The sequence below is a fragment of the Saprolegnia parasitica genome, assembly GCF_000151545.1.
Source record: "Saprolegnia parasitica CBS 223.65 unplaced genomic scaffold supercont2.47, whole genome shotgun sequence".
Lineage (NCBI taxonomy): Eukaryota > Oomycota > Saprolegniomycetes > Saprolegniales > Saprolegniaceae > Saprolegnia > Saprolegnia parasitica.
The window spans coordinates 256,618-276,125 of NW_012156441.1; the positions used below are offsets into that span (position 1 = coordinate 256,618).

Genomic DNA, 19,508 nt, shown 5'->3' on the forward strand with positions numbered 1-19,508 from the left:
CACCGCTTCAATGTCGAGGAGCCGGCGCCACGTCACGCCGAGAAGCGTCACAATGTACGGGCTCTGGAGTCTACCATAATGGCATGTAGATGGTTTCGAGAGGATGAAAATGTACTTGGCGAGCAGGAGGATTTCTTGGATGAAGGCGTGGATGGCTTCGGGTCGGCGGTCTTTGGTGCGCTTGATGACCACGGTGGCGTTGGTGGCGAGGTACGTGGCGCGCCAGACGTCGCCAAACGCGCCGGACGCGATCGGCTTGGCATCGGACACGACGAGGCTGGACGCGTCCAGCTGCAGCATCTGGAGCGTCTCGAGCTCGTTGGACGTCAGCGACGAGATGAGGTAGTCGTCGGCGGCGGCGCGGTCCGTCTTGGCGACGCGCTTCCCGTGGTAGTATATCCCAACGGCAATGATTAAGAGGGCTACGGCGCCGATGGCAAGGTCCGTGTAGACTCGGTTGTTGGTGTCCGCGATGTATGGCATGTCTATAAAGAATCAACTTGAAACTTTGATAGAATAGAGAGCACGCACACATGTGGTCTTTGTTGAGGGATAGAACGCAAATGGTGTGGTTGGAGGGCGGCCAGAGTGAGCGAATGGTACCTTGATAGACGCGGCAGTAGTCGGCATCTTGGTGCAGACTACGGACGCGGTACCCAGCGCTGTCATTGGATGCTGGTGCCAACAAGCTCAATGCGGTCAAAGCCGGCGGTTGCATCGAAAAGACTGTGAGATCACAGTCCTTGCACGAGCTACAGCACCATGAGACAACAAGTCATTTTAAAGGCAAACGCTGGTTGTACAAGTAGCGCAGGGTGTGAGGCGTCGCGTTGAAATTGAAGAGCTCAGAGACCCCGCTGAGATCGCTATTAGCAGATTGCGTGCGCTTCAAGTCGCAGAGAATGTTGAGCATCGATGCACGTACACCGACTCAAGCGCAGACAGTTTGCCAAGATCATCGATCTGATAATTATCGATCCTGTGATAAGTGTTGTCCAAAAACGTCCTAGATGATAAGGACATGAGTCGGACGACGAGACTGTCAACCCTACAAGCGGCGAAGCGTGGAGGATACACCCTGGGACCACGTAGACAGCGTCGATTTGCGAAAGGACCTACTCGTTTAATTCTACTGTGAAGGATAAACGTCGAGCGTACAATTCTTCGAGGCGACTGAAGCGATTCAAGCTCACGCCATCACCCAGATAACAGCCCTCAAAGGACCTAGGGCGACGTCAAGCAATAACACATAGGCCAAACCCACATGCGCCGGAGTCCTCGGGGCATCTCGAGGCCATCCATTGCAGTCGTCGTTGTCTCGGACGCCAGGATGCTGCTCGTAAACGATCTATCGCGAAAGTAGTCTCGCCACGCGGAAGAGGCAAATCGTTGCGTACAATTCTTCAAGCTCCGACGGCAGCTGCTGGTACCGGTGAAGCGACAAGTCAATATCCAAGTCCACAAGCTCTCTACGTAGCCATGAGTGTCCAGCGACTACCGCGAGATGGCGCACAGTTGCGGGTGGGGGTAGCGCGAGAGGTCACCGAGGCGCCAGCCCGACCGTAGATTGAAGCGTGTCGTATTGGCTGCTACCTCATGACGCACCGCGCAGCTGCTGTCGACGACGCACATGATGGCGCCGTCGCCGCACGAGCCGTCGGCCGTGAGGACGACGGCGTCGACACCAAGGTCGGCGTACTTGCACAAGGCCATGCCAATTTGGCGTGTCCCATGGCGCGCGCCAATCAGAAACGGCATCGTTGGTGATTGGTCCGTCGCTTTATCATGACCATCTCTTGCGACCTCTGTGGCTCCTAACGGAATATTTATAATTGGTAGAGCTGCCGTATTCTGGTATACCTTGCCGATGTTGAGACGTATGCGATAATGTACTTCATATTGAGATAGATTGGATAGTATGTAAATTACTCCGGTTAGACAGGAGCAGACACGACTGTCCAACACCCCGCTCAATGCTCAATGGCAAGCTGCAAGTACAGCGACCTGGCGCTGCACGAGACCGCGCTTGTGGCCGATGGCTCGTGCGGAGGCAGCGGCATGTGCTTTGTCAACAGCAACTGCTCGGTCGTTCGTCGCGTGCCAAGTGCGTCGACGCGCGTCCAGCTGGATGCGAACGATGTGCTCGGCGACGTCTTCCTGTACCCGCATGCTACCTTGTCGGATAGTATTCTTATAGGTTGAGAATGGAAAGTCATGCGTAGCGTTTGTGATAGAGAGCTCGTCAATTTGACGCGGAGCCACATTTACCACCAGTTTCCCGTGCAGCTCGCGACCCTGTACCTGGAGCAATTGAATTCCTCGATCGCTCATGCTCTACATGTCTTGTGGCTAGGTCGCTTGTGGGCGCCAACCTCGCGGGCCTGGACAACGTCGACATCCCGCGGGAGCTTACACGCTTGTTGGTCCTTGCGCAATGATGTCCGCTCACGCCGACAACGTACTAGGGCACTGACCTCCTGTCGTTTGGGGCCAAACTACATTTCCTTTCAACATTTCCGGCGCCTTCAGCACCTGTCTGCCTCGCAATCTCTGGATGCATACTCATGTTGTGGATGTATGCAGGGAGCTCCGAAGCTTTCGCTTTCCAGACGTCTTCTACCCCAGCGAGTTCCCGTCGACGCTAGTCAACCTGTACTAGCGTACTATTGCATACCGGAGGTCAACGACAAGTTGACTCGTAGCACCATCTTGGACCACGGACGCGATGATTTCAGTTACTTGAAATTGGCGCAGCTCGAGAGGCTGTACGCTACCGTCGCTGGTGTTGTTGATGATTGTCCTTGTAGAGAACTCGACAACGTTCGCAGACTCTACCGTCTCCGCATCTCGTCCCGTCTCCGGCACTTGTGCGACTCCTACACCTTCGAGGCAAGCTTATATGAGCTACGTAGTGCATGCTACAACTGCTCCCTGGACTTCTTCTCTGTCGACGGCGAAGACTCGCTGCGAGCGCTGCGCAACCTCTCGCCGACCAATGGCTCGTCCTCGAATGCCACGTTTCAAGTGCCGCCGTTTGCATCCGACTGCACAAAAGACGGCGACATGCAAGTTCGGCTCTGGGACGATTCGCCAGACTACGTCGTGTGTGTTAGTCGCGACTCGTACCAATGGACGATCGACTATAAAGGTTGATGACGTCCCCTTATGTATCCACCGACAACGATTCTCTTCTAGAGCTCTACCATTTTCTGTACATTGCGCTTGGCATTCTGGTCGCTGGCATCCTGTTTGGATGTCTCTATCGCCGAGGCCAGCGCGTCGCCAAGACGGACCGCGCCGCCGCCGACGACTACCTCATCTCGTCGCTGACGTCCAACGAGCTCGAGACGCTCCAGATGCTGCAGCTGGACGCGTCCAGCCTCGTCGTGTCCGATGCCAAGCCGATCGCGTCCGGCGCGTTTGGCGACGTCTGGCGCGCCACGTACCTCGCCACCAACGCCACCGTGGTCATCAAGCGCACCAAAGACCGCCGACCCGAAGCCATCCACGCCTTCATCCAAGAAATCCTCCTGCTCGCCAAGTACATTTTCATCCTCTCGAAACCATCTACATGCCATTATGGTAGACTCCAGAGCCCGTACATTGTGACGCTTCTCGGCGTGACGTGGCGCCGGCTCCTCGACATTGAAGCGGTGCTGGAGCACATGCAAGCGGGCGACCTCCGGAGCTACCTCGCCAATTCCGGTCGGCACGCGATCCCGTGGGCCGAGAAGGCGCTGGTCTTGCAGAGCATTGTGTACGGCCTCGTGTTTCTACACACGCTCACCCCCGTCGTCATCCACCGCGACCTCAAGTCCCGCAACGTCTTGTTGGACGCGTCTGGCGGCGCCAAGTTGACCGACTTTGGCGTCTCGCGCGAGCTCTGCGACTCGCGCACGCTGACCAACGGCATTGGCACGTTCCAGTGGATGGCGCCCGAGGTCATCAACGGCTCGTCGTACACTGAGGCGGCCGACATTTACTCGTTTGGTACTACGTTTCTACTCGTTCGAGATGCGGTTGCTCAGAAGAGAGGCATGGACGTAGGGGTGATTGTATCGGAGATGAGTACGCACGAGGTGCCGTACACCCAACGCTGTTTCTCGTCGCAGAGTGCGCAGAGTCTTTTGACCAAGGTCGCGAGCGGCGACCTGCGACCGGACTTTGACGCGACGTCGCCGCGTTGGGTCCATAAGGTTGGTGCGCGCTGCTTGGCGTGGGACCCGCGTCTGCGACCGACCACTTTGGAGCTCACGGTGTTGGTGCGGCAGTTTGTCGATAGTTTGAGCGACTAATACGTTTGAAAATAGAGAAGTATTTTATCACGAATATGTATTGTCAGTACCTCAAAAGACAGAGGAAAGGATGATGCAAGCAACATTCATGGGAAGACAGGAACATGATTTTCAACATTGCACAACACTTTAGAGATGTGTGCTTACGCGTAAAACTGCATCTTGACGCGTTGGAGAATCGCAGTGAGCGCCAAGGACGTCGGGCGGTCGTCCGGGTTGAGCGCCATGCACTGCATGCCGAGGTCGCGGACCCACACCGGCGTCTCGTACTGCTCAAAGGTTGGGCGCAATTCGCCGGCTGTGACTTTGGACATGATGGCTTGCTGCGTGTAGGCGCGGCCCGTTATGGCGTTCTTGACGTCCCCGTACGGCACAGCGTGGGTCGAGAATTCCGACAAAATGACGCCTACGAAAATGTCTCATAACCCTATCCCTAATAAGAAAATTGCGTACCGAACGAGTAGATGTCGGCGGCGACCGTATACTCGGTGCCCATGATGACCTCGGGCGCCATCCACTGGTACGTGCCAATGCCGTTGGTCATGCCCGCGTCCGCTTCTTGGCGGGACGCGCCAAAGTCGGTCAACTTGGTGCCCTAGTTTCAAAACATCAAAGTTTTAATCCAAAAAAAGAAAAGAATACCTTCTTCGAGTCGAGGAGGACGTTGCGGGACTTGAGGTCGCGGTGGATGATCGGCGGCTCAAACGTGTGCAAATATACAAGACCCCGGACGATGCTCATGATGGACGTAAACTTTTCCTGCCAGCTGTACGTCGCGGGCGGCCGGCTCATGAGGTAGTTGCGCAGATCGCCGAGGTCCATGTACTCGACGACGACCTCCATTTCGATCGGGCGGCGCCAGCTGACACCGACAAACTTGACGACAAATTCGCTTTCCATCCTAGAATAGGTGGACACATATTGTCATCATCCCACAGGTTTTGCGATGTCCTACATGGCCATGAGCTTGATCTCGTCGATAAACTTCTTGACGCTCTCAATACGGCGGTCCTTGATGCGCTTGACGGCGACCTTCTCGTCGCAGTAGGTTGCGAGCCACACTTCGCCAAACGCGCCGGACGCCAATGGCTTCTTGGCCGTGACCTTCAAGTCGGCAATGTCGAGCTTGTGGAGACGCAGATCTTCGACGTTGAGGCCCATATCGCTGTAGTCGCCGGCCGACCCCTGCGTGCCATTGAGCGTGCCGTTTGTAAACTCGTTGTTTTGGTAGTAGCCGGTCCCATCGTACGCTGCCTTTTTGTTTTGCGCGCGCTGAAGAATGCAATGACCGCGACGAGCACGACCGCGCCGACCGCGAGGCCCACAATCAAACCCGTGTCTACGAAATGGCGTAAGAGTTTGAAAGCGCATGCGAGGTAGCGCACGGTTGGTGGCTTCGGGCACGGGCGGCGGCGCGAGGGTGTCTAGTGACAGTGAGTTCAGAGCTCGAGATCTGGAGATGTCGACGTACTGGGCGTGACGCAGACATTGACCTTGACAGTGGTGTCGCTGGGCCAGAGCTGCAACGGCTTGCCGCTACTCGCGGTGCACGCTGCCATGTCGACAGCCGTGTTTTTGTTGAAGCGGTAGCAGGTCGCCTTGAGCGTGCTTTCGTCGTCGTCGCAGGCAGGAAGGACGTTGAGTGCATCAAACGTGGCTTGGTTGATGGTAAAGTTGGTCACGTTGCAGTCCATACAGCCGCTAGCCACATCGTATAAGAGTCAACGAAGGCAAAGACAATATTGTACAAAAAACGAATCTTGTCAGAGAGTCGAATGTTGGCAATCGTCTTGATCGGGTTGTAGCTCAGTTGGCTACGCAACTCTTTTAGCTCTCAAGTGCTACAGAAACAGTTAAGTAGGTCGTACAGGTAGTTCAAGTTGGTCCAGTCCATGTCGACGACCTTTTCGTACTGGTTGTGGCGAATGTTCCTACGCAATTTCGTATGAGTCCGCGTTAAATATGACAACTTGAGCGCACAGAAATGTGAGATTGGGCGGGAGGTAGTTGAAGTCATTGAGCGTGTTGTTTTGAATCGCTCTATGCAGTGGCTTCAGATCGCAACAACATCCATCGGTCCTTCGTACAAGGACACGAGACCGTCCGGAAGGCCCTTTGGGATCGTCTGGAGTCGGTTGCCACGCAGTGTCCTAGACCAGAAAGATGCGACGTTGAATGCTGTCGTCGCAGGCACAACTTACAGGTTCTTGAGCGCCACGGGCCAGCGAAAGGTGGCCGGAAACACATCCAAGAACGAGTCCAGAACGTCACTAGTCAGTGTCAGGTTCGTCCTCTAGCCAAGAGAATGAACGATTACATGCGGCGCATCGAATCTGGAAATGGCGTCTTGATCTGGTTAAAGTCGATTGTGGTGATGTTCTCGATGGTCCTACACAACCACAAAATTCTCTCAACCGGGTCAACATGTCTATCTATATGCGTACAAAGTGGTGAGGGTCTTGGGGAAGGCCATGCCCTTCATGACGAGAAGCGACTTGTTGCCGTACTTCCTACACCCAGCACGCTTCGCTCTCCAGTTCAAGTACGACGTTTAGGCGATGTACATGTAGGCGACGAGGGACCGGGAGAGATCGCCGATCGCGTTGAAGCGCGGCAGCTTGGTGCGGCCTTCCATGGTAATATTGACGAGGATCTCGCAGTTGGTCGAGTTGATGACGCAGTACGGCGCGTTGCCGCCGGGCAAAATTGGCCCGCAGCACTCGTCCGCAGTGTAGACCGAGAGGTTGGGGCCGTAGTATCCATACTTGCGCACAGCGAGGCGAGAAAGAGCAGTCGCAGGATTGCTCTTGTCATTTGGTACTATGAAATGGAATGGAGCACCGAGGCTGCTACTAGCGTGTCGCACAACGTGCTGCTGCATACGTGCTGCTGCAGGCGACTCCGTGACGACAGAAGCGCCTTTCCCGTTTCTAGGGAGCTTGCATGCGCCATGAGGGGTAGGTAGCGCTGTGGAGTGATTGCTTAAACGTACGAAAGGAGTTGCCAGGATCGTGTAGACAGACACTGACGCCCCGCCATTTCTAGCCGCGCTCATCAGTAGGTTCGACCTCGAGTCTCAGAATCAGACCGCAACAAACAACAGCACTGCGTGTCTAGTAACCTTGGCGTCTCGCGTGTACATACATCCGATTCCGCCCAAAATGCATTTCAGTTTGTGAGAACGTGGGTGCGACGACGGACAGAGCGCGTCATGGCAGCCTGAGCAACAGTACCCAGGCTTGGAATCATGGCATTGAAAGCTCGGGGTGGTCAAGCACCGCATTTGAGCCCCTTCGCGACGACAATGCAGCGATTGTCTTCAGGGAGCGTCATGATGGGCAAGAAAGTGCGAAGCAATGCCTCCGCTTGGTTGACGTCCTTGATCAAAGATGCACCATCTGCACAGGTACATGTACCACAGCACGAAGCCCGATGAGTTCCTCATCGCCAGCGGTTCTTGAGAGGTACAAATGCATAGTCGTTATTGCCGTGTGGATGCGAGTGCTCTACGCACAAGGGCAATGAGCAGCGTGCAGTCGTGGTCACGACAGCACCAAGCACGATGTTCCTCGCACGCTATCATGGACGCGTCGACGGCCTTACCGCCAGTTAGGCCATGTACGCATCATTTGATTGGTTTTTATGGACACCATCTGTGTTGCCTACCACGTTTGATTGGCTGGTGTCATCGACGACGCGCATCGAGCAACGATCATGACGCGCGTCTGCAGCACCTTGCCGTTTGGATGCGCTGCAACGTGCTGCAAGGTAGACGCATTCTTCAGCCTAGCCCGCTCCCTACCGGTACGATGTATGTGCCATCGACCTGTACTGTAGCCCTAGGCGCTTCTGGACTACTAGTAGTACCAACAGTACCAACGATGCAGAGGTCCCGTAAAAGCCGTCTGTTTGTGCTCAGACACAAGGTCACACTGTCTTTGCCAAGGGCAGCCGGTTTCTCCATGATGTGTGTTTCCACTTGGTTGTGGATTCAACGGCTGTGTCGCTGGCTAGTACATGTCGGGTACCAGAGGTTGCCATACCTCAAAAACCATGCAAGAGCGTGCGTGGTTGTGGCTCGGCCTTGGCCTCGGCGTCGTCCGCGCGGCCTGCCCGTACGAAGGCATGTCCGGCACGATCCTTGCGGCCGATGCGACCTGCGGCAAGGCATATAAAGTCTGCGGCGTCAACGCGAGCTGCGATATCATCACGCACTCGGTCAACTTCACGCTCCCGACGTACACGGGGTGGTCGGCGATCGGCAACATGGAGTCGTACCCGCTGGACGAGCTGTGCGTTCTGAAGTACTAGCTCCAATGGCGCACTGACTTGTATGCCTAGAACGGTCAAGGACTCGGAGGCCGTGACGATCCGCAAGATGTTGCTGCCAAAGACACTCACCTACCTGTTGTTTGATTTGTTCGATTGTACATGAAAACTGAACTTGGTATGTGTAGGACCTTTCAAAACATTTCCAAAATCGACTTGGTCTCGTCGTCCGACACACAATGGGACTCGCTCTACACTCTGTACTTTGGTTCGAAAAGCCGTGAAAAGGATGCCAATGTGGACGTGTAGGGAGTTTACGAGCTGCCCCGTGACATTCCCCAACACCATCAAGTGGCCTTCCCGCCTCGACACCGTGTACGTACATTGTCACTTGCGAGACTGAGTGTGTTGTTGATGGCTATGATGTTAGGATTTTGATGAACAACTCGATGAACAACATCCCCAACAATCTCCCGCCAACCCTCACGCAGCTGTATACAGCATCCACTGTACAAAACTCTCACTCAAATATTGGAATATAGGGGTATCCAAGGCAACCTCCTCGTCGATTTGGTCTACTTGCCAAAATCCCTCACACTCCTGTACGCTTCCATTCACTGCGACACGGAAGCTAATGATTTTGATCAGGAACTTGGATTCCAACTATCTCAAAACCATCACGGACTTTGACTGGACGGCATTGACCTTCTTGTGCTTCATGTTCTACCTTTTCGACACCTCATGAAAAATGATGTAGGCGTCTCTCACAGAACGAAGAGCTCGAAACGATCGCACGCGTCAAGCTCTCGACCAAGCTCACCTACTTGTCAGAAATCTTGTCTTCGCGTCCCTCCAAGCTCATTCGACCGCGATGCTAGTGATGTGGCCAACTGCACGCGACTTGCGAACGTCACGATCGATGCCAGTTCGTACGACGCGCTGAGTGCGCTCAAGCCGTGGGGCGGCAGCGATGACGACCTCTCGGGGTTTGTCGTGACGCAAGCCCTCAACACGGACGCGTCGACCTGCACGGCGATCGGCGGCACGAGCCGAAGCCTCTGGAAGGACTTGGCCAAGTACCCCGTGACGGTTTGCGTCCTTGCCGCCGCTGGTACTTGCCTTCGACTCGCAAAAACCAAGTTCTGATGATGGACACTTATGTAGGCACCACGACGGAAGCACCGTCCAGCACCTCTAATGGCAGCTCTCGTACGTTGCGACATTGGCAAGAAACCGGTTTTAAATCTCAAGGTCTAGAGACGGGTCTTATCGTCGGTGTCTCCGTGGGTGTCATCGCGCTGTTGGCGCTTGTTGCCTTTTGCGTCGTCAAGCGCCGCAAGCAGCAGTCGTCATCGCCCGCCCACTTCGCGTACGAACGACAGACCAACCCGGGCTTCGGCAACAACACCCACGGCACGGGCGGCTTCAAGACGACGGGTACCAACGGCACCGGCGGCCCCACCATCGGCACGGCCGGCTCGCGCGGCGCACTGCAGTACACAGATGCCGACGTCGTCTTGAACGTCAAGCCACTCCTCCACCACCGACTCGAGCTCTCCGACCTCTACGTGACGTCCAACAAACCGCTCGCTTCGGGTGCGTTTGGCGAAGTCTGGCTCGGCTCGTACGGCGGCAAGCAAGTGGCCATCAAGCGCATGAAGAACCATGAGGCCCGCACGGTTCAAAAGTTCATTGACGAAATCGTCCTCATGTCCCAGTACGTCTACTTGTAGTTAGACATGTTTTCTAGGCTGGGTGCACGACTGATGACAACTTGTACTACATTTTAGGATGAGCAGCGACTACATTGTCAAGTTTGTCGGCGCCAGCTGGACCCGCCCGATCGAGATCGAGTGCGTCGTCGAGTACATGGACCTCGGCGACCTTCGCAGTTACCTCGTGAACCAGTCGCCGGCGCAGTTTAGCTGGGACCAAAAGCTCAACTGTATTGGGAGTATTGTCCGCGGTCTTGTCTACCTCCACACGTACAAGCCGCCGATCATCCACCGCGACATGAAGTCTCGCAACGTCCTCTTGGACTCGGTCAAGGGTACCAAGCTCACCGACTTTGGTGCCTCACGCGTTGCGGAAGAAGACGATCTCATGACCAACGGCATCGGCACGTACCAGTGGATGGCACCAGAAGTGATCTCTGCGACCAACTACGGTGCACCGGCTGACATCTACTCGTTCGGGATCATCTTGTCCGAGTTTGCGACGCATCAAGTGCCGTACGCTGACAAGCGTCACCCGACGACAGGCAAGGCCTTGGCCCAGCACTACGTCCTCCAAGAAGTGCGCGAAGGCAAGATGCACCCGACGTTCGATAGTCCGGGTGTGCCGTCGTGGGTCAAGGACATTGGTCTGCAGTGCTTGCAGCTGCACGAAGAAGACCGTCCGACCGCACTCATGCTCTCGGCGCTGCTCAGTCGTTGCAAGCCGTAATCGCTAACATAGCGTGTTTGTTGTAGAACATAGTCGAAGCCATGTTGTCTATTGAGAATCTCGGAGCTCCCCAAACGCTTGAAAATGCTGGATTTGATCGCGAAGTAGGCCGACGACGTTCGCTTGTTGCTTGGCGCGAGCTTCGCGCTCGGTCGCATACTGGTGCTCGAGTACTTTGAGGCGGTGCATCCAGTGGCTTCTAGCCTCTCGCAGCTCGGCGTTGGTCGCTTGCAGCGCCCGCAACTCGTCGTCGACCGCTTGCATGCCTTCTTCAGCCATGACGGTCTTGCGGATTCCAAACGACAAGCTAGTCGCCTTGCTGAGATCGGCCAACGCTCCGTCGTGTACCTGGTGTTGTACAAGGCTTGGTACGCTTCGATCGTCATGCGAATCTCGTCTCGGATCCGCAGCAAGAGCAGACCGCGCTCGGGGCACGCCAAGGTCACTTGTCGAATGACTTCGTCTACGAGACATCGTCTCCACGAAGTCAGCAAAGTGATACAGCACCAAACACTTGAGCGTGGAGTCGCTCTCGATTGGCGCAAATGCCTTGCTTCTTGGTCTGCTCTTGGACGAGCATCGCATCGAGTTGCTCCTAGTCTCTCTTTTGACGACGTGTCTTTGATAGAAACGACCAATCGTGCCTGCAGGGCGACAACGTCGGCGCGGGTGCTCGGAACCATCGAGACGTGCTGACGCCAGGTGCCACTAAATTCTTTCCACTCGCTACCCATGAAGACAATAAGGTGCATTTTACAAAACCAGTCGATGAGAGCGAGAAACAGTACCGAGGTGGCAGCATCGCGTGCAAGATCTCGGGCGACAGTAGCGGCTCGGAGAGTGTCGGCTCGGTCGGCGGCGCGTAAGTAAAGTCGACGTGGGGGTTGGGCTCCAGCAAGAGCGCGTCTTCGTACTGCACGAGCGAGAACGGCGGGTGCGCGACGCCCGTGACCTCGGACATCTCAGCCATCTCGATGCGTCGTTGGTAGCCAGGCGCTTTAGTGTGAAACCGACGATATCGCGCCAAGCGGTTTCAAACTACATAGGATGCATAGGACGCTTCATTCTATCTTCTTCGAGGTGGCTGTATCCTCGGCCTGACCATGACTATCCAATCAGACTAAAAACCCAACCAGATGGTATATAGTCTTTTAATCTAGCGTGTCCAGCGATCGATGGCCGCTCGTCGCCCCTCGCAAAGCGGTTTGCTGAGTGGCCGACGGGCGTACTTTCATCAAGCTCGATTGCTCCGCCAATGTTTCTTCATTACCTCTCGACTACAGGTAGCGAGAGCTTCAGGCGCAGTGTAGCGACGCGACAAGCCATTTGGGCACGATCACCTCTCGAGTTCCTGACACTCTTTTCGGAATGATGGTCGTGTAGAGTGCTGGTGTTTTTAAAAGCGGCATGTGCCATAGTGACGACGCGCCATACCACCAAGGGCACCCTTGCACTCCACCACGCTCGCACCAGCACGCAATGCGCTTGCCTCCGGTGCGGCGAGACGATTACTCATCATCAAATCTCTAGCGGAACGCGTCTATACATGTACGCGTACGCTCCGCTACATTGCCCTTGGCTTCCGTGATGCCGAAAATAAACCCGCCATGCCGAATTGAAACCGGCGATTACGTACCACCACACGGCGACAAATCAATCTCGTGGCACACGCCGCCGTCGTGCAGTTTGCCGTTGGCACCAGCTACTACACCTTTGTACGGGTCGACGACAACCATGGAGCCGTCTTGCTCGGTGCGCTCGGTCTCGAACAAGGTCTTTCGCTGCGCCGCCGAAGTCTTGTATGTCCTTTCTATACTCATCGGTCGGTCGCGCTCACGCGATTTCTCGTCGTAGCCTCAACTCGATGCGATCGCGCTTTGGCTACGTCAAGCAGCACGTCGACGCTGGGGGCTACCACTGGTCGTTCCTCGAGCGCGGGCCGCGAACTGCGGAAGCAGCGCCCGACCACGTCGTGCTCTTTGTGCATGGGTTTTCCTCCGAGAAGGACTCGTGGCTCAGCGTCGCGTCCCGGACGCTGCCATCGTCGCGCGTCTTGATTCCCGACCTGCCGGGCCATGGGATGACGGCGCCCTTGTCACATGCTGCCGAGTACGGCGCGTTGGTCCAGGTCGAGCGGCTGAAAGCATTTGTGGACGCCACTGTTCCCAAGGACGTGCCGATCCATCTTGTGGGCTGTTCGATGGGTGGTCTCATCTCGGGCCTGTACGCGGCCACGTACCCCGACCAGCTCCAGAGTCTCACGCTCATTTGTCCTGCAGGTATTACAAAAACACAATATTGTCGACATGTTGGTGGACGCTATTGTAGGCATCTCGATGCCCCGGCGCAGTCCCGTGCTGGCCAAATACGAAGATGAAGGCGTCAACATCATGCGCGCCGGCACGGTGGACGAGTTCCAGGACCTCATGCAGTACATTGCCTACCGCCCTCCAGGCTACGTCATGGAGAAGCCCAAGGGCATGCGCAAGATCATGCTCGGCCTCATGACCAACTACCGCGTACTTGACCTTGCTTCTCGTATAGAGTACTCTGTTGTCTCATATGGGATGCGTAGGCCGAGCGCATGCCGATCTTTGACAAGGTGCTGCAGGACATGATGGCGAATCAGCGCATTCTGGAAGACAACTTGCACAAAATCACGGTCCCAACCGTCGTGCTCTGGGGCCAAGAAGATCAGATCTTGGATGTGTCGTGCATCGAGCGCCTCGATGGGAAGCTTGCGAATGCCCACGTCGTTGTCGTGCCGAAATGTGGACACATTGTCCAGCAGAGCTACCCCGAGCTGTGCGCCGCGTACATCAACCAGCTCATCGCCGAGACGTCGCCGTCGACAGCGATGGCTTGAAATCCCAATAGAATAATTCATATCGACATACTTTCACATTCTAAAACTAGACACGTTTGTTCTATCGATGGAGACTGGAGGCGTGATTATGCTCCTTGTCGCGCGCTGACGTACACATAATGATGTACGTGGAGTATGCAAGGCACCAATAAGATCTTGGTCGTGTATTGTTTGAAGCCTATATATGAGCGCCCTCTTTACATCGAGTTTATTTCGCAGCAGAGGCAGACCAAGGAACGAGCCGCTTGTTTGCCATGGTGCAGGAGAGATCGCAGTCATCGACGTCGAACGATTCTTTTCTTCGGTGCCGACTCCTTTCTATCTGTCTTGCGCGGAGAGACCTTCTAGACTCTTGCCCGACGGCCCCGCGATGGCGATCGATGCCTGGCTCGATTGGCTGCGTACTTGTTGTTGCAGACGCAGCCAGGCCTGACTTTGTAGCCGTGCGAATAGAGTCTAAAGAGTGCTTTGCAGACGGCATGCCAACGCCTAACCCTCACTTGCACAAACCTTCTTGCTCGCCCGATGCACGACGCGGCGCCTGACGGAGCCGTCTCGAATCGAATCTTATTCAGTTTGATTAGCTCGATGATAACACGGTCGTCGGCCCAGGGTACTATTATTATGTACCCCTGCGTCGGCCGACGACGGGCAGAGTACTATTGCCGCGTGCGCAGTAACCTCTGTACCGTTCGGCAACGTGTCTCGTCTCGACCGGCTATGCGCGTCACAAGATTTTCTCGGCTGCGGATTGGTCAAAATATTATTCAAGTGGCGTCGGATTGGCCCATGCGATGCCGCGGCGTCTGATTGGCGGTTCCCGCGCACCTGCTGATGGCCATCACCAGCACAGCGCCAGTTTGCACTTTCGATGCAGCGCCGCAACTCGGTGGCTGCAGCGTGCGCGTACGCGGATGTCAAGACGACGCTGAACACGAGCGTCCTCGCCGCTGACGCCAACTGCGCCGGCGCGCCCGCCAGCGTTTGCTACGTCAACATCAACTGCGTGCAGGCGCCCGTCTCGGCCAACCTCACCGACGACCTGGTCGAGTTTCACCACATTGCAGCGCTTGGGAACCTCTCGCGCTTCCAGCCCTCGACACTGTACGAGCTTATTTCTACCCGTGCGACGATACTCACGCCGGCGTAGGTCGATCGTCGAGTCGGATGCGACCATCAGCCTCGCGCATTTCGTCCCGCCGCCAGCGATGACCAGCCTGTACGAGCCCTTACCGACTTGATAGCGGATGCTGATGGCAGCGCACGGTGGCAGAATCATCACGTCGGTCGCGGGCTTGAATCTTGCGAGCGCCAAGACGTCGCTGCCTTCCAAAGTCGACTTTATGTACGTCACTTTGCGGGCTTTGAAGCGGTGACCAATCGGTGCGTCGTAGCAACTTTCGCGACGCCCATCTCTCCGAGCTGCCAGCTTCGTGGACGTGGCCATCGTCGCTTCTCTCCGTGTACGTCGTTTGCCGCATGGTGCTCCGAGTAACAACTTGTCGTGCTAGGATTTTAGACGAAAATGAAATTAGCACCTTCCCGACGCCGTTGCCACCCAAGCTCAAGCGCCTGTACGTGTATAATCCTTCGTAGCAGTTTGTCGATTCCCATGTTACAATAGATCCATGCAGTGGAACACTGCGACGACGATGCCCGTGTTGCCACCCACCGTTGCTTTTGTGTACGTAATTCAAACGATATGATTGTGTCCTGATGACGGAGATATAGCAATATGTACGGCAACAACGTGAGCGCGCTCTCCAACCTCGACCTCTCGAGCGTCACGTACCTGTACGTCCCTATTCTCGTCGCATCTCTTTATGAAAATTAGCTCGCTGGGGCTGAACCCGGTTCGGACCATCTCGAATGTCGTGTTTTCCACCAACATGACGTTCTTGTACACAGAATCCAGCGATGACAATAGGTCTTATCGTGATGGTGTAGCGACTGCGCAGGCTGCCCGCTGACGGACGTGACGCTCAGCGAGGATGCGTACAATGCGCTCAACAAGCTGCAGGCGTGGGACCGCAACCCGAACGCCTACGTCGGCTTCAACATTGACACGGACGCCACAGTTGACGCCGCTGCGTGCACGCGCCAGCGCGGATCAATCAAGTACCTCTGGGCGGGTCGCACCAGCAATACAATTCAGGCCTGCGTATTGCCTTCCTCTGGTACGCCCGATAGCTTCAACGAAATCATCGATTTCTGATGGCGAGTAGCGCTACCGACGACGACACCAACACCCACCCCGACGCCTTTGCCAACTATGTCGTCTTCGTCGACTTGTACGTCCCGTGGAAGCAAGTTTGCGGTCTCACCGTCTCGCTAGCTGCCGGTGCGATTGTCGGCAGTGTCCTTGGCGGCCTTGTTGGACTCGGCCTCCTGTTCTGGTGTCTCTTTTGGCGCAAACGCCGATCGAACAAGTCCAAAACCAACGCCAACGAGGCGCCAACCCACGACGCGTCGTACCAGCCTGTGGACGATGACGACGTCGACTTGTCGACGCTGCGGATGGTGCGCCTCGAGCTCCGCGAGCTGCGTGTCTCGAGCGCCCGTCCGTTGGCAGCGGGTGCGTACGGTGAAGTCTGGGCCGGGGTCTACGGCGGCGAGTCCGTTGCGATCAAGCGGCTCAAGGACAAGTCCGTGCCGAGCACGAAGCACTTTATCGACGAGATCCTCCTCCTCGCCAAGTGCGTCCTGCCTCTCTATTCTAAGGGTCTATTTTATCGACTTGGGATAGAATCGACTCGCCCTATATCGTCAAGCTCGTGGGCGCGAGCTGGCGCCGGCTCTCGGATCTCGAGTGCGTCGTCGAGTACATGGACCTCGGCGATCTTCGCAGCTACTTGACCAAGACGCCGGCCGAGATCTACCCGTGGCACGAAAAGCTCGACTGTCTTCTAAGCCTTGCGCTCGGTCTTGTGTACTTGCACACGTTTGAGCCGCGCATCATCCATCGCGACCTCAAGTCCCGCAATGTCCTCCTCGACTCGAAAAAAGTACAATTTTTTCTGCATTGTCGAAACCACATCGGATTTATTGTGTGAAAATAGGGCACCAAGCTCACGGACTTTGGCACGTCGCGCGAAATCACCGACAGCACGCTCACCCATGGCATGGGAACGTACCAGTGGATGGCGCCCGAGATCATCAACGGCGACCCGTACTCGGAATTGATTGACCTCTACGCCTTTGGTATCCTACAATATCACTGTCGTTGGAGGAGAACACACCTCTGTGTAGGCGTCATTATGACGGAAATGTCGACCCACCGCGTGCCCTACGCCAGCTTGATCAACCCGAATACGGGCCACGCCTACTCGCAGCAGTACATTTTGACCAACGTCGCATCCGGCAAGCTCACACCGACGTTGGACGAAGCCAGTCCCGAGTGGGTGCACACGACCGCATCGCGCTGTCTCTCGACGAGCCCAGCCGATCGCCCGACCGCCATGCAGCTCGTGCAGCTGCTGCGGCAATGCTTGCCTCTTGTTTAGCCTTAAAAACGCTAGGAAATGTGATGGAAAAGGGACAAAACAAGAATTTTCAAAAGTCTCTAAATGGACGCCACCAAGGCCTGCGACGTGGGCTCGACAGCAATCGCCACCGCGATCGACCCGTCGTCGTCGCGATCCACAAGGTGCCACGCGCCATAGTCGTTGACAAAGACATCATCGGTAGCCGCCCCAGGAAACCACGAGACCATGCTTTGTCCAAGGGAGCTGCGCGGGTAGACGTACACAGTCTGCGCGTGGCGATTCGGCGACGGCTGCACATTGGCGTACGCGTCATCAAATGCCGCTTCGCCTTGACACTGGCGGCGCTTGAGGTCGAGGACGACCACCAGGAGCACGATGGCAAAGGCGCTCGCGATGCCGCCAATCGCAAGCCCCGTGCCTAACCCCAGGGTTCTGTGACGACATCGTTCCTAGCTTACTCAGTACATCTACCTGCTCGAATGGAGGCCAAGCTCGTCGGGGCCGTGCCATTTGTATCTGTCCATATACATACGATGAGAAAGCAGGAAGGAGTTGCGAAATGTACCTCGGACGAGGCAGACGTCAAACGAAAGCGGAGGAGCTTTTCCCGCCCATAGCGGCACGACCGTCCCTTGAAGCTTGGCACACGCGGATCGATTCGATGAGATATTGCGCGTCATGTTGAACCCCGTCAAGCGAGATGTGTTGCCGTCCCATGGCGGCAGCGCGTCGAGCGCATGAAAAGATGTTGGCGTCAGCGTGAGCTGCTGCAAGGGGCAGTCGTCGCAGGCGCTATCGTAACCTCAGAAGAGTCGTTCTTTTGCACATCGTACATATATACAAGAAGCGAAGGGACGGCGAGAACTGAACGCGAGCCATCGTTTCGATCGGGTTGCGGCCCAGGCGCCTACGTGATGACCACTCTAAAATCGGTGGACAAATGACAAGTTTGTACACGGTCACGAGTCGCGACCAGTCGAGATCCGTGATCGTCGTCAAGTTGTTGGCGTCCAGGTGGCTACATGACACGATTCGCGTGAGACGACCGAAGAAGGACCATGGTGGCAGTCGAACAGGTGCTCGAGGCGTGGCGGCGTGGGCGGCAGGTCGTGTAATTGGTTGTCTTCCACAACTCTAGACCGGACGAAGATCCATCTTGTCGCATCACTGCGTCTTTCGTACAGTGTGGTGAGGGTGGACGGGAGATTGCTTGGTGCGTCAATGAGAGCATTCTTGCGCAGTGTCCTACATCCTGCATTGAAAGGTATGGTGAGAGAGAAGCAAAGGTACAGGCTGGTCAGGTTGCAGGGCCATGGAAATGTCGTGGCGTCCATGGAACCATTGACGATGGATCTACGCGGGCACATTTCGGGACCGATGGACCGAAACGAGAGGTGTACAGGTGCGTGACACGTCTCGACCAAGGCGATTGTGAGGACGAGAGGTTGACGACGCCGACGTTCTCGAACGAACTAGGGTTGGCGGTCGTAAAATATGTTGCTAGAGGGAAGTCATTGAGATACATGGATGTGAGGTAGCTCGGTAGCGACGCGGCTGCAAACGTCATGGACGCACTCGCACCCATGGTCCTACAATAGACGACAAGATGTCCGTCAAACGATGACGAATCTGCATCACGCACAAATGACGATGAACATAGTTGGAGACGTTGCCAAGGCTGTTAAAGCCCGTAAACGTCGATAGGCCGTTGTCGAGGTCGCCGTCCAGCACCACGCAGGAGCTGCTGACGCCGCAGACATCGGTGCGCCCGCCGGCGCAGGTCGCATCGGCGGCCAAAATGACGCTTGCTTTGACATCGCTGTACGGACATGGCGCGGCGAGAAGCGTCAGGCTCAAGAGAGCGAGACCGACGAGCGCTGCGTGCATTGCGCAGTGGAATTCGAACACTGCGATCTTCGTGCATCCCACTTTGCCGTTTCTCACCCAATCACGGCAAGGCTCGAATTTTCATGAACCAATCATTGGCTCGGAAATTTCGAAGCCATCGAGTACCTCGAGTACCCGGGACCTGCAACCTTGTACGGGGTGTCGCGCCAGCACCGCAGCTTCAGGAAGGCAAGCAGTGGCTACTGCATCATGCCCACATAGAAGTGAGAGACACGCCTTCTTCGTCTTGCTTGGTCGCAG

At 56.0% G+C, this 19,508-nt stretch overlaps 9 protein-coding genes across 9 annotated transcripts; 5 read left to right on the plus strand and 4 right to left on the minus strand.

Annotated features, from left to right (window-relative positions):
- Window positions 1-47: 47 nt before the first annotated feature.
- Window positions 48-1,758, minus strand: SPRG_09296 (hypothetical protein; the record flags this gene model as incomplete). Its single annotated transcript, XM_012348826.1, has 7 exons — window positions 48-63; window positions 116-485; window positions 604-752; window positions 804-866; window positions 1,265-1,348; window positions 1,398-1,469; window positions 1,514-1,758. The coding sequence occupies 7 exons, from the start codon at window positions 1,756-1,758 to the stop codon at window positions 48-50; spliced, it is 999 nt and encodes a 332-aa protein (XP_012204216.1).
- Window positions 1,759-3,152: 1,394 nt separating this feature from the next.
- Window positions 3,153-4,295, plus strand: SPRG_09297 (serine/threonine protein kinase; the record flags this gene model as incomplete). The annotated part of the gene is made up of 3 exons (XM_012348827.1): window positions 3,153-3,541; window positions 3,587-3,990; window positions 4,048-4,295. 3 exons carry the CDS (start codon window positions 3,153-3,155, stop codon window positions 4,293-4,295), a joined length of 1,041 nt encoding a protein of 346 aa, XP_012204217.1.
- Window positions 4,296-4,438: 143 nt separating this feature from the next.
- On the minus strand, window positions 4,439-6,930 carry SPRG_09298 (TKL protein kinase; the record flags this gene model as incomplete). The annotated part of the gene is made up of 15 exons (XM_012348828.1): window positions 4,439-4,701; window positions 4,749-4,890; window positions 4,938-5,196; window positions 5,251-5,549; window positions 5,585-5,634; window positions 5,681-5,719; window positions 5,767-5,996; window positions 6,044-6,109; window positions 6,164-6,226; window positions 6,276-6,335; window positions 6,383-6,445; window positions 6,497-6,565; window positions 6,613-6,684; window positions 6,740-6,805; window positions 6,860-6,930. The coding sequence occupies 15 exons, from the start codon at window positions 6,928-6,930 to the stop codon at window positions 4,439-4,441; spliced, it is 1,812 nt and encodes a 603-aa protein (XP_012204218.1).
- A 1,418-nt stretch (window positions 6,931-8,348) lies between these two features.
- On the plus strand, window positions 8,349-8,730 carry SPRG_09299 (hypothetical protein; the record flags this gene model as incomplete). The annotated part of the gene is made up of 2 exons (XM_012348829.1): window positions 8,349-8,587; window positions 8,637-8,730. The coding sequence occupies 2 exons, from the start codon at window positions 8,349-8,351 to the stop codon at window positions 8,728-8,730; spliced, it is 333 nt and encodes a 110-aa protein (XP_012204219.1).
- A 2,327-nt stretch (window positions 8,731-11,057) lies between these two features.
- On the minus strand, window positions 11,058-12,023 carry SPRG_09301 (hypothetical protein; the record flags this gene model as incomplete). The annotated part of the gene is made up of 5 exons (XM_012348830.1): window positions 11,798-12,023; window positions 11,654-11,735; window positions 11,517-11,604; window positions 11,358-11,472; window positions 11,058-11,316 (listed from the first exon to the last, which is right to left on the minus strand). The coding sequence occupies exons 1-5, from the start codon at window positions 11,977-11,979 to the stop codon at window positions 11,058-11,060; spliced, it is 726 nt and encodes a 241-aa protein (XP_012204220.1). The 5' UTR covers window positions 11,980-12,023.
- A 684-nt stretch (window positions 12,024-12,707) lies between these two features.
- SPRG_09302 (hypothetical protein) lies at window positions 12,708-13,949 on the plus strand. The gene is made up of 4 exons (XM_012348831.1): window positions 12,708-12,808; window positions 12,864-13,288; window positions 13,338-13,528; window positions 13,585-13,949. Exons 1-4 carry the CDS (start codon window positions 12,744-12,746, stop codon window positions 13,873-13,875), a joined length of 972 nt encoding a protein of 323 aa, XP_012204221.1. The 5' UTR covers window positions 12,708-12,743; the 3' UTR covers window positions 13,876-13,949.
- A 797-nt stretch (window positions 13,950-14,746) lies between these two features.
- Window positions 14,747-15,116, plus strand: SPRG_09303 (hypothetical protein; the record flags this gene model as incomplete). Its single annotated transcript, XM_012348832.1, has 2 exons — window positions 14,747-14,979; window positions 15,026-15,116. The coding sequence occupies 2 exons, from the start codon at window positions 14,747-14,749 to the stop codon at window positions 15,114-15,116; spliced, it is 324 nt and encodes a 107-aa protein (XP_012204222.1).
- Window positions 15,117-15,610: 494 nt separating this feature from the next.
- SPRG_09304 (TKL/MLK protein kinase) lies at window positions 15,611-17,434 on the plus strand (the record flags this gene model as incomplete). Its single annotated transcript, XM_012348833.1, has 7 exons — window positions 15,611-15,669; window positions 15,710-15,775; window positions 15,823-15,993; window positions 16,101-16,571; window positions 16,622-16,880; window positions 16,935-17,076; window positions 17,125-17,434. The coding sequence occupies 7 exons, from the start codon at window positions 15,611-15,613 to the stop codon at window positions 17,376-17,378; spliced, it is 1,422 nt and encodes a 473-aa protein (XP_012204223.1). The 3' UTR covers window positions 17,379-17,434.
- Window positions 17,435-17,437: 3 nt separating this feature from the next.
- SPRG_09305 (hypothetical protein) lies at window positions 17,438-19,247 on the minus strand (the record flags this gene model as incomplete). Its single annotated transcript, XM_012348834.1, has 11 exons — window positions 17,438-17,778; window positions 17,832-17,876; window positions 17,926-18,152; window positions 18,202-18,267; window positions 18,316-18,378; window positions 18,435-18,494; window positions 18,543-18,605; window positions 18,651-18,713; window positions 18,761-18,832; window positions 18,884-18,949; window positions 19,003-19,247. The coding sequence occupies 11 exons, from the start codon at window positions 19,245-19,247 to the stop codon at window positions 17,438-17,440; spliced, it is 1,311 nt and encodes a 436-aa protein (XP_012204224.1).
- Window positions 19,248-19,508: the final 261 nt, after the last annotated feature.